The sequence below is a fragment of the Lacerta agilis genome, chromosome 5 (assembly GCF_009819535.1).
Source record: "Lacerta agilis isolate rLacAgi1 chromosome 5, rLacAgi1.pri, whole genome shotgun sequence".
In the NCBI taxonomy this organism is placed as follows: Eukaryota; Metazoa; Chordata; class Lepidosauria; order Squamata; family Lacertidae; genus Lacerta; species Lacerta agilis.
This window is the reverse complement of record NC_046316.1, coordinates 44,191,423-44,206,225: the sequence shown is the minus strand read 5'-3', so window position 1 is coordinate 44,206,225 and position 14,803 is coordinate 44,191,423. Positions and strand designations below refer to the sequence as shown.

General features: G+C 43.5%; 1 protein-coding gene across 3 annotated transcripts in view; it reads left to right on the top strand.

Annotated features, from left to right (window-relative positions):
- Window positions 1–14,803, top strand: part of GRK5 (G protein-coupled receptor kinase 5) — a 148,007-nt gene that overhangs the window by 67,822 nt on the left and 65,382 nt on the right. For all 3 annotated transcript variants that reach the window (XM_033149526.1, XM_033149527.1, XM_033149528.1), the window contains exon 3: window positions 12,317–12,429. In XM_033149526.1, the coding sequence (XP_033005417.1) occupies window positions 12,317–12,429 (113 nt within the window). The remainder of the gene's footprint in view (window positions 1–12,316; window positions 12,430–14,803) is intronic.

The window sequence follows — 14,803 nt, the reverse complement described above, 5'->3', positions numbered from 1 at the left end:
TAAATTTCATAGATAAAGATGGGAAATGGGCTTTGTTTGTTTTTAAGAGACACAACTGACAAGCAGAAGAAATTAAGCTGGCAGGCCTTAAATACCATTTAAAAGAATTTCATTGTCGAATCCTGATTGCATCTATATTTTTAATTAATCAGACCAGCATCATGTGCATCAAAGCTGTACCCACTCTGGGGGCTAAGTTAAGGATCTGTCAGAGTTTCCATTATAAAAACCCTGCATTCAGCGGGGAAATAACTCGGGCATAAAAATATGCTCCAGGCTGAAGCTGTACCATAGTAGGTCTAGACAGCTCTGAATTATGCAAGTGTTAACGGACCTCCCCCCAAGAAGCCCTTTCTTTTACTATGCTGCTAACTGAAAATGGTTGCAGTTTAATATAAGAAATTTGACAGACGATTACCTCTTCAAGTGACCTAATAGACTTCATCATGCAGCCCCAATAAAAGTGAAAGCGATTTGCAAGATTTACTTGCAGATATGGCAGCAGCATGTATTATGGATAGCTTTTTCACAGAGGCTGCTTTCGGAATTAGTTTTCTGCACCTGTGCAATGCTAATGGCATATCCACTTAGTGTGTAGGCTTGTCTTCAAGACAATGCTCGTGGCTTTCTTTTCCATCTCTGTAGAATGGACAGATGCTCCACTCCCAAGGTAAAACAAGATGATGAGTTTTGTTGGACATTTGCAACAGGAACCTGCAGAGCTATCAAGGAGCAAAGACTACAGGCTTACTGCTGGGTTAATGGAAGATACACATTTTAGCTTCACAGGGGTTCTGATTAGTTAAATGGCCATCACATGCTTTCATAACAGGATTGGGACTTCTACATGTCATCCATGCACGCGGAACAAATGAGAGAGCCACACAATCTGGGACCCCGTGGGGAATAAGCATACGGTTTATGCATGAAGGTACCCTTACTACAGATAGTATTGTTTGCCTGTCATGGACTGGCTGGATGCAGAGGACTGGTGGGAGGCACCAGCTGGGGAACCCCCAGCGGAAGAAGGCTCAGAGCCAGGGCATTGCTGGTGGGACATTGATGTGTGGTCACAGGGAGAAGAGGGAGCAGACTGGGAGGAGGAGGTGTTAGAAGGTGAAGAGATAACAGGGTTTAGTGAGCAGGAAGAGGCTGTGACAGAGAGCAGTTCAGAATCAGAGGCAGAAGTGGAAGCTGGAGAGGAGAGTGGCCAAGATGCAGAGATGAGGCAGGCTGCTGAAGAATCCAGGGAGTCGCCCCTTCCTGTTGCGACCAGCTCCCCTCCCTCCTGGTCTCCCAGAACATGCAGAGAAATGAAGAGAGTGCGGGCAACGAGAGGCAAGTTGACAGAGCCTTAGGTTGCTTCATTGGGGTAAGACCTGCTGGGAAGGGTTGCTGTGACCACTAGGACTGAACTGTTTTTTTTTTATTTTTAATAAATAGTTAACTTTACTGACACCAGAGTGTTTTTTTATTATTATTAATGATCTACTCCTGACTCCGGCTCCTGACAGTGCCCAAATGTCAGGGCACCAGGTGGAGTATGTGACACTGGGAAGGGAGGGCTAATTAGCACTGTCCATTCATTGCACATTACATTTTTATCTAGTCAGTTTCACATCTTAAAATTTCATGGGATTTGGGGAGCAGCAGCAATTAGGAAAAGGAAGTGAAGAGGTGTTTCTTTTCCCACTTCCTCCATTGCGTTTGTGCAGGTGTCCATCTGCTGGTGCCGAATCTAGAGCTAGCATTGTGGTAGCTTTAAGTCATCCCTGTTGCTTCTCGGTCATTATTGTTGTTGGCTTCCGTCTGTCCCGAGAGACAATGGAATGCTCCTCCAGAGGTGAAGTCAAACTGCTGGGGAATCGCAGCGCCTGCTGCGGCTGTTAACTCGTAACTGCTACCTCCTGCATTGTTTTTCCTGTGTTAGCAGCACCAAAGTGCACCTCCCTGGGGTGCAAGCCTGGGCAGTGTGCATGGAGGTCCTCTCAGCCTTGCCAATGCCGTCCAGAGGAAAGCAGAGCAATATGTTTGGCACCAGTTTCACTGCAGGAGTTGCCAGAAGGAGGCTTTTCAAGGCGTCTTTGGGACTCCACTCCGGATTTGTGTAGGGCTTCACTCCTTAGCCTTTTCTTCTCCTGAAGATGTCCCACAAGGCAGCGGATATGGATTTTTCCTTGGGGTTTACTTCCAAAGCCTTTCTCACAAAGAAGTATAGCCACAAGGCAGCGGAGGGCTAGGATCAGAGTTGCATATACACAGTGGTGTATTTAGACTTCACCTTAAAGAAATTCACTGATTTCTCCCATGGTGGTTACTGACCCAGTTTAGAGGCATTGGGTGTTAAGTGCTGCCCAATACCTGTATTTGCCTAATGCTAATTACGTAGCATTTCTTTTGAATGGTTTGTAAAATGTAGTCCTCTCGATAGGCCAGTTTCCATGGCTTTAAATTGAATACCGAGGTCAGCTCACCATTGACTTGACTTACCTAGGGAGATGGTAGGGTTCACTGTTGACTTAATTGTTTTTGCAAGCAGTCATTTATTTGAAGCAATGAGAATTATTTTCTTTCTAGCATCCTATGCACTTTTGCGGGGTGCAGTCACTCAGCTTTTTTATACAACGAAACAATAACTTGCAGTTTAAAGATATTTAAAATGCACTCCCTAAATTTCATGGACCTGAGGTGGGATGGACAAGATGGTATATCTTATCAGCAGTGGTGAAACAGGTACTGCTGAGGAAGTTGAGAGCCAGTGTGGTTGAAGTGTCTGACTAGGACCTGGGATACTGGGGTTCAAATCCCCACTCAAGCCATGAAGCTCCCTGGTTGACCCAGGGCTAGTCACTATATCTCTCAGCTTAACCTACTTCTCAGGGTTTTTGTGGGGTTCAAATGAGGATGGGGAGAACTGTACACCACCTTGAGCTCCATGGAGAATATAATAAATAAATAAGTTCCACACTGTTGTCATAGTGGTGGGTTGCACTTACGCATTACATTCAAACTGGATGTTATTATGGCTTCCATAAGCCTGGCTCCAAAGAACTTCACAGCCAGTTCTCTGCACCCAAATCGAATCTAAGCTCAAATAGAGCAGCCTTTGTACCCCATGGCAACTGTTCCTTGATGTGGATGGGACTTATCAAAAGAAGTTGGTTTCGTGCCATTAGGGTTTACTGTTCAAAGCAGGGGGAAAGTTGACATTCCACCGGGTTTGCGGAAGCCCTTTAACATCCCTAAAGTAGCTCTTTGGATTCTGGCCATAGCATCTGTGCATGTGAGGGGGAAAGCTTCTGTAGGTAGAGGGACATTAACTAGACTTTAGGCCTTTTGTGAACTGAATGCAGGATAATCTTTTGTGCTTAAACCCTATTATTATAGGAGAAATTAAACTCGCTCCCACCCTTACAAACAGACTGTTGCCACAAGCAATAACACATCTTCTCACTTTGCATTTTTACCTAATTCATTGGTAACAGAGGCAGTGTTTACTGATGCTACCAACACAATGTATAAGCGCTCTCTCTCTCTCCCCCCCCCCCTCTCTCTTAAAAGGTCCATTAAGAAACTTAAAGCTGGGAAGAAAGCTGGGAAGCAGCTTTCATCTTTTAAAAGTCAAGGTGGATTAGTGTATGTTCTCCCTTGGATTTACATGGAGACAATTTCAGTTGCATTTGTAATTTGCGTTTGCATGAAAAAGTTGCTGTAAATTTGAGTCTGGCCTTCAAAAATAGAGGGGGGGGGAGTGAGGCCTGGGAAAAGGGGAAGCGTTGAGGGCATGGATTGGGGCAGCTAACAGCCAATCCAAGCCACACCTTCAAGGACTTTGGGACATCCCTATGGCTTGGAAAGGAAGAGCTTTGAAGGGAGTACAGTAGTAGTGCAGAGAGAGGAAGGGAAAAGCAGGGGGCAAATGTGGTGGTTGGTCTGTGGCTGTATCCTGAGCTCTGAATGAGACTCAAGATATGACCTGACTGGACTTTTGGTCCACACTCATTCTGCTACTCTGCACGTGAGCATGCAGAGTATGTGCAGTCTTGCTTTTCTTTGTTAGGGTGAGTTTTTGTTCCTTTTATTTATTTTGCACAAGAAACGTACCGGTATACTTTTGTAAACTTTGGGGCTCTCCTGAGGTTGTTAAAGCCTAGCTCTTTTGCAGGGGTGGTGCTTCATTTGCTACATCAGCATTGGCACTCATGCCTGAACATCAAAAATAGAAGGAATGACTGGTGCTAGTCTTGAGGCCAGAAAGAGAAGGAAATTTGAAGCGGGGAAACCATATGCTGGCTTAAACTGAACACAAAATGGTCCTTATAATGCACAATCATGAATTGGTTAGTTGGCCCATGACTGAAGATGCGGCTTGAGGATTCCAGCCATAAAGCCTTAGTCCTCATAGGATGTGTCCTTGCATTAAATATGGATACATTTTGATCTCATTTTTTCCTGTTTTCAAAGTCCTTAAGTTTGCCAAAACTGAATGGCTGGTTCCTCCTTTGGCACAAGCTTTGGGGACAGAGTTAAAGCGAATGCCCAGAACTGGTAGCCTTCAAAATTGCCTACAAAGTGCCACTTAATGGTTTAGACTAATCTGGGTATACCAGGCCAATTTTGTTTTGGACTCTTAGCATAACTAGGTTCTTTCTGAAGTAACTTTTTTTTGTCTGTTCCATATATATTTATTTGATGCTTTGTATTTCACTTTTCAATTGAGTGATCTTCAAGGAGGCTTGCAACAGATTGCAATAATGCAAAGACAAAGCCCTACACACACAGCCCAGCCCAGCATTCCTTAGTCCTTTGGCGGATGTGGCTAGAGTGTTCTTCCTCCCCTGGCTCTGCAGCTCCTGGGCAGCTGAGCAAAGTGTTTTTCTGTCTGGCAGGGAGATGTAGTAGGCTGAGTGTTGGAGGGGAAGGGGGACAAAGCATACAGAGCAGGCAACTAAAATCCAGCAATGCGTTGCTTTGTGAAAAGTTAGGGTAAAAAAGTAAAGTTAGGGTGATAAAGAAATAATATTCAGAAAAACATTTATGCACACAGTGCAACTCTGTACATATCTACTCATAAGTAAGTTTGACTGTGCTCCTTGGAACTTACTACCAGATAAGTGTGTCTAGAATTGCAACCTCGTATGCATTGCAAGTGGGACGCGGGTGGCGCTGTGGTCTAAACCACAGAGGCTAGGGCTTGCCAATCGGAAGGTCGGCGGTTCGAATCCCCGCAATGGGGTGAGCTCCCGTTGTTTGGTCCCAGCTCCTGCCAGCCTCACAGTTCAAAAGCACATCAAAGTGCAAGTAGATAAATAGGTACCACTCCGGCAGGAAGGTAAACAGTGTTTCCATGCGCTGCTCTGGTTCTCCAGAAGCGGCTTAGTCATGCTGGCCACATGACCTGGAAAAACTGTCTGTGGACAAACGCCGCCCCCCTCGGCCTATAGAGCAAGATTCCAGAGTCGTTCGCGACTGGACCTAACGGTCAGGGGTACCTTTACCTTTATGTGTTGTAAGTGGCAATAGATTTGTTATCTTTGGCTACATATGCACTATACCTTCAATGCACATTTGAAGCACCTTCTTTCCCTCAGATAATTCTGGGAACAGCAGTTTGTTAAAGGTAGCTGGGAATTTTAACTCTGTGAGAGGTAAACTACAGTGCTCAGAATTCTTTGAGAGAAAGAATGTGTTCTGAATGTGCTTTAAAAGTATAGTGTGTACACAGCCGCTATAATTGATGGTTTAGATGCAGCTGTGTTGTTGCGTGAGCAGAAGGCAAAGTTCCCAGTTTTTGCCAGTCTCCCTCCTTTCCCCTTTCCCCACTGCATCCCTGCCCTCCTTTTTATGCCATACCGGAGGGTCCCCCAGTCTTAAGGAGTGGAATATGAAGCTGCGGTGGAAAGGGGAGATATGAAAGCCTCATTCAACAGGCAGCACGATTCAAGCCTATGCTCATTTTCTAAAATAAGGAAAGTTGAATTTATATGGGGTCCTGTCTCCGTATAAAGTTTCTCCAATCCGGCAGGATGTGTCCTCTTCTCTAGCAGTTGTCCCTGCAACCGTTATGTCCACTACATCATTTGCAAACATATGGTTTCACTTCCAACTATTTAACATTTCCATTTCCTCAGGAAATCATTCTCCACATTTGTTAAACTTTTGAATCAGAACTGCTGTTTTTATTGGCATCTATACAGAGAACGATATAATTGACTCTTAAGGCAGGTTTCTGACTCTCCAGTTGTCCATTTGTGCTCTCGTTTTTTTTCTTTTCCTTTGAGACTGGTAAAATGGGAGAGGAAGAGTGTGAATAATTTGGTCATAGTTCATGACGCCTTGGATTGTGATGTAAAAATACTCCCCCCAAAAGGAAGGTACCAAATACAAGTGCTGGGGGAGGGGGGGAAAGGATGCTTCTTGTGCACAGAAATATTTTCCCCCAATTGTTTTCATTGTCTTCAAAGAACTGAAGTTGGGGAACAAAGTTTTGAGTTAGCTATGCCTAAGAGTTCCCCAAGGAAGATACTTGAAATGCAGTGGACTCAAAAAATAAAATAAAATATGCACTTGGAGACTCCCCCCCCCTCCTTTCTTCTTCATCTTGGATTATGATGTGCCACTAAAAAAAATGTCTGTGAATTTGTGTTTACTTAATACACAAAAATGTGCTTTCAGTTAATCAATAAGGTATGTGTATCTACACGAATGCAGTTCCTCAGTCCTGCAGGACTGAATCTTAGAAGCTATTTTATGCCACTTAAAGGGGAATAATAATTTCATTTATTATTTTAGCAGCAAGTTCATCTTGTTCTCATAGACTAAAGTTGCCAAGGACTTGATGACTTAGAGCTATTGTACATGTTCTTGCATTCATCCTGGTTTAATTTTTGGCCTGACACTTTCTTATAGGAACAAAAAAAGGGGGGTTCTGTTTTGGCCATAATTTGAGTTTTTTTTAATGTTACTGTTCAAAAAATGGGCAATCATAGCAGAGGGAGATGGAAAGATTATCCTCCCACTTTTATATGTGGGATGTGACTGGACCTGGTACATAAAGACTTCTATCTATGGGGTTATCTCGATTTAGCTTGAGCCAAGCATTCTATCCGATGCACATCGTCTTTATCCAATTGTATTCTGCAGCAAAAAACCCAGTATGACAATGGAGCACAGCTGATGGGATGAAGAGTGTTGCGCACACACCTGGAGCTGAGTATACATTAGGACCACAATCTAATGAACCCCTTATCATTTCTTTTCCTTTTTCTTTTAATCACACACACAGAGGGAGGGAGATCTGAGCAGTTTAATTTTGATTATTCATTTTCAAAAAAAAGGTTACACGAGATTCTGCAAAACAGTGTTTTTTATTTTTAAAAAGTTGTTTTCAAAAATGGTTATAGATTCTGCAGTGTTTTCAAACAGGATCTGATGGCAAGATACAGTATCCATATACGATCATAGATCACCGTTGAACAAATAGAGAGACAGATTTGTGATGCAGCAAGTAGGGATTGCTGGCTACTGCTAGGCTGAAATAGGAAATGCCCACTGGGTATATAGAGCTAGACTATTGTCTTGAGTCTGTGTGGCAGCAGCAGTGTGTTTGGAATTCCTTTGGATTCCTTTAGTCCAGTGTTTTTCAACCACTGTTCCGCGGCACACTAGTGTGCCGCGAGATGTTGCCTGGTGTGCTGGGGGAAAAATTGAAAAATTACTTTATATATAGTCAATATAGGCACAGAGTTAATTTTTTTAACATTTTCTAGTGGTGGTGTGCCTCGTGATTTTTTTCATGAAACAAGTGTGCCTTTGCCCAAAAAAGGTTGAAAAACACTGCTTTAGTCCTTGAGTGATTTCCCATTTCTCCCAGAGCACCTGGGATTGCACTCTGAATCCTGTGGTCCATGGAACCACACAAGAGTGATACATACCTGCCTGTTATTTGATATATTCCATACCGATCCCTCTAAAGGGCTAAGAGTTACCAGCCATACTACTTTAGGGCAGGCATTCTCTGTACTATTGTGGAAGCTGAATAAAATGTGTAAGTGCCTACCTCTTTATGCTCAGGCTGTGCCAATCAAAAGCAATACTGCATGAGTTTTGTGTAGACAGGGCTAGCCATTTGTCTATTTGGGTAGTCAAATCAAATGTGCTCTGTCATTTTTCTGGGCTCCTCCTAATGCTACATGCCCAGCTATCAAAAACAAAAAAATAAAAATCAGAAGTTGACTGAATATGATGATGATGATGATGATGATATCACAATGGTCAGATAAGAGTATGGGATAAGATCTGGACCGTCAAGACACCCTGACCATTTTTATAATATAATAGTTTGTGTCTTTGATTACTTTCTGGATACTTGTTTTGTATGGAGAAATGGTAGGCAGTATCGTAAATATTCATGAGTCTTGGCATCTTATTACCCCATTTATTCCAGGCATCTGATAGTTCATGGTTCAGAGAGAAGAATCTTATTTGCTGGATCACATACAGATGAATAGAAGCCACTTGGATATCCTGTCTGCGTACCCCTCCCTCAATTCTTGCACAACACACAGGAGCCGCAGTGAGCCGCAGGCTGATGATGTGGAAAGCCCTGTATGATTATTTCGGGGGCCAGGGTGGGCTCAGTATGGGAATAGGATTGCTCCATAACCAATGGGAGAATTCTGTTCCCAAATTTATTTTCTCAGAAGCAGAGAATAATTTTTTGTTGGATCAACGAAGCCTTTGACTGAATTCTTAGATCTGGCACATTTCCCTACAATGTCCTGTGAAGCTGTTGTGTAATCAGAAGTACATAATGCAAAGATATGAGGTGGCTTTGTGGGGAAATTTTGCAAGGACTTCCTCCCGGGGAATGTGGACTGGGGAAGGGGTGCTTTTGCCCTCATTCCCTTTAGGAGAATGGGTCATGAAGTTGTAACCAGGTCCACCTGAGGTGTCTAAAATTACCAATGATATCTGGGTTCATTCATGCAGGGTTGGGGGTACATTGCATTTTTTTGGGTTGCTGTTCCTATTTTAGAATTGGCTTGATGGAGAAGAGTCTTTCTTCTTCCTCTTCTTGCCTACTTTACATTACAGGGGTGCTAAATAATATATTTATTTGGATTTGAGTCTTTGATAATTTTTTCACAACTAGCAGAGTAGAAGGAGGCAACCTCACAGGCCACACTGGTGAGGCACTCTGAGGCATCTAGAGGCTTACTCTAACCAATCCTCCTTGGTTTACCAACTTGAGGAGACCTTGTTTGCCTGGTGGTTTCACTGATTTCTGGAGTCATCACTGTGGGGGCCTGGTAACATACCCTCCAATATTTCCATAATGATAATTTTACTGTTTATACTCCGCACATCTTAATGGGTTGCCCCAGCCACTCTGGCCAGCTTCCAACATATATAAAAACATAATAAAACATTAAACATTAAAAAAAAAACCTTCCCTATACCGAATTGCCTTCAGATGGCTCGTGGGGCAGATAACTCCATACCCTCCAATATTTTTCCAATGAAAATAAGGACATCCTAAGGAAAAGTGGGATATTCCAGGGTCAAATCAGAAACCTGGACAGCTTGTCTAAATCAGGGACATCTCTGGAAAATAGAGACACTTGGAAGGTCTGTGGTAATTCTTCCAAAGTCATCTCAGCACATCCTATAGATCAGGGGCGGGCAGAAGATAGAGCCAGATCTACTGGTAGATCTCTAAGTGATTTGCAATATATCATCAAGGAGTTTGACTCCCAAATGTTTAACAGTAGCAACAGGAGGGGTTCCTTCTAAATTAGATTGCTGAGCTGAAGAAACCCTTGGGGGCAACTGTGAGCTCGATTCTGGTAGTGAGAACAAATTCCTGTGCTGTGTCCAGAGGTACCCTACTCCTTAATTCAAAGAGCACATTGTCTCCACTCCACCATTTTTGCATCCCACAAGCCTGACATCTTCCCACCCTTGCCTCAGGTGTGTGGGCAATGAGAAACAAAGAGCAACATCATTACGACGCTAATGTTTCGATCCAGGAAATGTTCAACTAAACAAGGCAGGCAGCAGCAGGAGATGCGATTTCCTAATCCTTGGCTCCGTAGCAGGACATCCACACCAAACAAAATTGTGGGGAGGAAGTTTGACAATCATTAGTTATGGGCATTGCAGACCAATGAATGTAAACAAGTAAACTAGTGGCCATTCGTTCAGCTAATGTGTCTTGTGCCGTTATTCCTGGGTAAAGGGAGTGATGGAGGATGAGCTTAGCCAAAACATGAAAAAAGGTCTGAAAAGAATGTGGGGAATTAGTGGAGCCACTCAGATGGAGGAACATTGAGGTTTTTTATTTTTTATTTTGTAAGGCTGCCAAACTTTGGGGTAATGATCAAGCTTCTTGGAACCCTTGTATTAGCCTGGACTGTGCTATTTTTCAAACTTCTGAGGTAGCCCAGCTTGATCAGGTATTGCGAAAAAGGGAGGGTACCCCAGCTATCTGGACAGGCAACAGCTTGCCACTTAAATAGACCTGTGTCTATTTAATAAGCAACAGCCAGCAAACGTCATGGTCTTAATCTCGAGCAATTCAAGGCATGCCATAAATTTTCCTAAAGTAGGAAAAGAATAGGATTTTAATCTGGACAAGTTGTTGCGCTTCTCTGTACAGTGGTACCTTGGGTTACATACGCTTCAGATTACAGACTCCGCTAACCCAGAAATAACGCTTCAGGTTAAGAACTTGGCTTCAGGATAAGAACAGAAATTGTGCTCTGGCGGCGCAGCGGCAGCGGGAGGCCCCATTACCTAAAGTGGTGCTTCAGGTTAAGAATGGACCTCCGGAACGAATTAAGTTCTTAACCCGAGGTACCACTGTAATAGGTTAAATGAAGGCAGCTTGTCCGCTTCACAGCATCATCATGCCTTACGATAAGGAGTGGGTTGTTGCAGCAGCAATAGAAATTGTCATATGGCGTTGAGAAAAGTCAGGGCAAGAATGTTGAAGAAAACACAGCCGGTGGTTTCATACTTTGTGAGCTGTTTTGCTGTTTTTAAGCCATAAATATTTCTTTAGCAAGGCCAGTGCTACGGCACGTGCTGCGGTATCCTACTCCTGAATTTACAGTCATAACAGCCTCATGCACCAGCTGGTTTCATATTTGTGCCAAGCTAATTCCAGATTTTTTTCATATCTTAACACACACACACACCCCAAGTCTGAGTTTATTTTATGTAAATAATAGCTATGTTTCTGTTCAGAAAATGATCCTAGCTGAGGGTGATGGAACAAATAGCCTTCCACCTTTATATGGGGGATATGAGTGACCTCAGTCAATGTGATATCTCATTAAGTGAACATGGAACGAGCATTCTGGCAGAAACGTGTACCCTTTGTGCCCTTGCCTTCTATGGCAGTAGCCCAGTCTGGCAGTGGAGCAAAGATGGCAGGATGTGGAGTTACAGGTAGGTAGCCGTGTTGGTCTGCCATAGTCAAAACAAAACAAAATAAAAAATTCCTTCCAGTAGCACCTTAGAGACCAACTCAGTTTGTTCTTGGTATGAGCTTTCGTGTGCATGCACACTTCTTCAGATACCTGGTATATGAAGAAGTGTGCATGCACACGAAAGCTCATATCAAGAACAAACTTAGTTGGTCTCTATGATGCTACTGGAAGGAATTTTTTATTTTGTTTTGTTTTTAGTATGTGGAGTGTTAGGTACTGGGTCAGCAGCCCCTGCACTCAGGGAACAGGAACACCACAGATATGGCCCATATCTGGTTTCCAGCTTGGTAGTCTGGACTCACATGGGCAGTCCCAACAGTTAACTCTCTGAGCAGAAGTAAGAGCAATGGGATGGGGCGGGGAGTAATTTCTTCTGCCTTTACAAGCGACGGGAAGGGCAAGGGGCTCTGAAAGGCACTGAAGGTCCCTGATAGGGTGTTATCTTGCTCACATTCCCCCATCTTGTTTCGGGGATTTCAGCAGGCCTTGCCTCTCTGATCTCAAGCCTCTGTTTGCAGCGATTAGAAGTCAGAAACATGCATCCCCGAAAGCGAGAGAAAAATCTTGACTTCATAAAGATGCTGGTACAATCAATTTCTCTGCTTCCACATCACAACTGCAAAATGCACATAACTTTCTTTGGCTTTGTCCCTGTGAGGTGTGTGTGTGTGTCATTTTGTATTGCTTGTGCAGTGTGTGTGTGTGTGTGTGTTTTATGATCCTTAAGGAAAAGAAAACATGGACACAACGTAACCAGACCAAAATGCATTAAAAAAGTACCTCAGTTTTTCACCTTACCTCCTCCTCTTTATTTCCTCTAGAGAGAGATTACTACAGTTTATGTGAGAAGCAGCCAATAGGAAGACTTCTCTTTCGGCAGTTCTGTGAGACTCGCCCGGAGCTTGAGTGCTGTATTAGATTTCTTGACTCGGTGGTAAGTTGCTTCTTATGACTGTTGCAAAAAAGTTTATTGCGCCTTCTTCCGTGGTAAAATAAAAATGGAATGGGCCCCTACATGCAGGTGCAAAGAATGAAACCTTGCTTTCTGGAGGATAACGTACCCTGGATGTGTCCCTGGGCTTTTTAATTTTTTGTTGCAGACGATGCCTCTTGCAGTCCATGGCCTTTGTGGCCCCTTGTTCACATCCATGCCCCAGACCGTGTGTGTGTGTGCGTGGGTGTGTGTGTGGGTGTCCAGGGGTCATTGGTCTGTAGTAGAATACATGCTTTGCATGAAGAAGGTGCAGGGTTCAATCCCTGGCACATCTTGTTAAAATGATATTTCGGGCTGCCTGGATCCCTGAGCAAGACCATTCCTCTTTGGGAGTGGTGATATGCTGCAACGTTGTTTGTGCCCCACTTGTTTGTACAAAATTCGCAGTCACCTGAGAAACTGATTACCTACTTTCCTTACCTTTAAAAGAAAAAAGAAAAAAAGCCAACAAGAAAAAATTGTGTGTGTGTTCAAAGTTTGGATTTCTTTATGCCCGACATGTCTAGACCCTGTAACTGAGATTTGTGCTGCTTCAAGTAGAATTTACAAGTCATAAAAAGACCATGTTGTTTTTCAGATGCTGGTCGACAGAAGCCTAGCAGGATCAACTTTAATAGCTGAGGCCAAAACAGTAATTACAGCCACACCATACCTTTAAAGGACATGACTTCCCCTTTCCCCAAATTCTGGGAACTGGTTTAGCTGTGCAGAGCTACAATTCCTAGCACCTTTTAACAAACTGCAGTTCCCAGGATTTTTTTGGGGGGGGGGGGAAGGCATGTGCTCTAACTGTATGGTGTGGATGTGACCAGCATCTGTGGTGCAAAACCACGATGCCACTTTAGTGCCCCCTCCCCCCTTTCCAGGTTATTCCATGCAACATAGAACGCCATGGGGGAAAGCTGTTGCCTGGAAAAGCTGCTAAAACTCTGGGGCAATCCTAACCATATTTATCGTAGACATGGTTCTTTCACATTTTAGGTCACAGAGATTTTGGGGAAGATTGGGAGTTTGGGGAGGTGGTTATGTGAAATGTGTTCGCTCATTGCACTCTTCTCCAAAATACCGCATTTTCCCGTTTATAACACGGCCGCTATTTTTTGGGACTCAAAATTGAGGAAATGGGGGGGGAGGTTGCTCACCCGCCGCTGCCAATCGCACGCATCCACGAAGCCACCAATCGTCTGCCCGCTTGCCGCCAGCAGCCGACAATCGCACGCCCGATTGCAGCAGGAGCCAATCGCAAACAGACCTTGCCGCATCCAACATTCACCCCCCTCCACGCCGCTGACAATCTCCTGCTCACGGCAGCCACAAATCATCCGTCCTAGCTCAGCACTATCAGTGTACAGTATAAGACAACCCCAAATTTTTAGCATTTTTTAAAATAAAAAGACCTTGTCTTATAGACGGAAAAATACGTTTTACTTTCTGCTCAACCAAGAAAGTTTCTTTGCTGCAGGAACTGCCCTGTTATTTATTTATTTTTTGCTTCTGAGAATCAGATCCACCCGTGTGTATGTGTATCTGTATGAGAGAAACCTGCATCTGCAAAAGACTACTGCAAATTTCTGAGCTCCTGCAGATCACTGGATTAGGGTGCCAATCAACTGAATTCAGCAAAACCAGTGCCATAATTTAAACAATATATCCTTCATGATTCAGTTGTTTTTATGATACATGTCATGGGTAGGATAAATGATCTGGTGGGGGGGGGAGGCACAGTTTTCTGCAGGAAAATCAAATGCAGTCTAATTGTAAAGGTTCCAGTCCACAGAATTTACATTCCAATACCGTAGTGTAAAACAGCCAGGTGCCAGCGTAGCATCTGTCATGAATAAGCTCTGAAAAGCTGTTTTGACAGGTTTGTAGGTTAGTTGGGCTGTTTCCATGTTGAATTTCAGAAGCTGACTGTGGTTTTTACATTGGATATTCATGGAGCAAAATGAATGCAAATAAAATATCCTTTCTGATCAACTGCATGAGTGCATTCTTCCAGATAAAATGTTTTCATCTTCCAATGTGGCCTAGCTTGATTAATCCCCCCCGCCCCCCCCCCCAAATAAAACACGTAATATGAAAATGTCTCGGTTTTTCTGCATTTGCCATGTACACCAGCCTTCCTTCCTAACCCATGACTAATGTTCATAGCATATTTCCCGAGATCATTCCCTTTCAGTTACTTTTGCAGTGGCTAGATTGCAGGTTTGTGGGGAGGCAGGTGGTACTCTGAATTTTGTTACCTATTCAATTTGCTGAATATTCTCCTGGAATCTCTATCCTGGCTTGAACAAGGACCTAATTTGTGGCTATA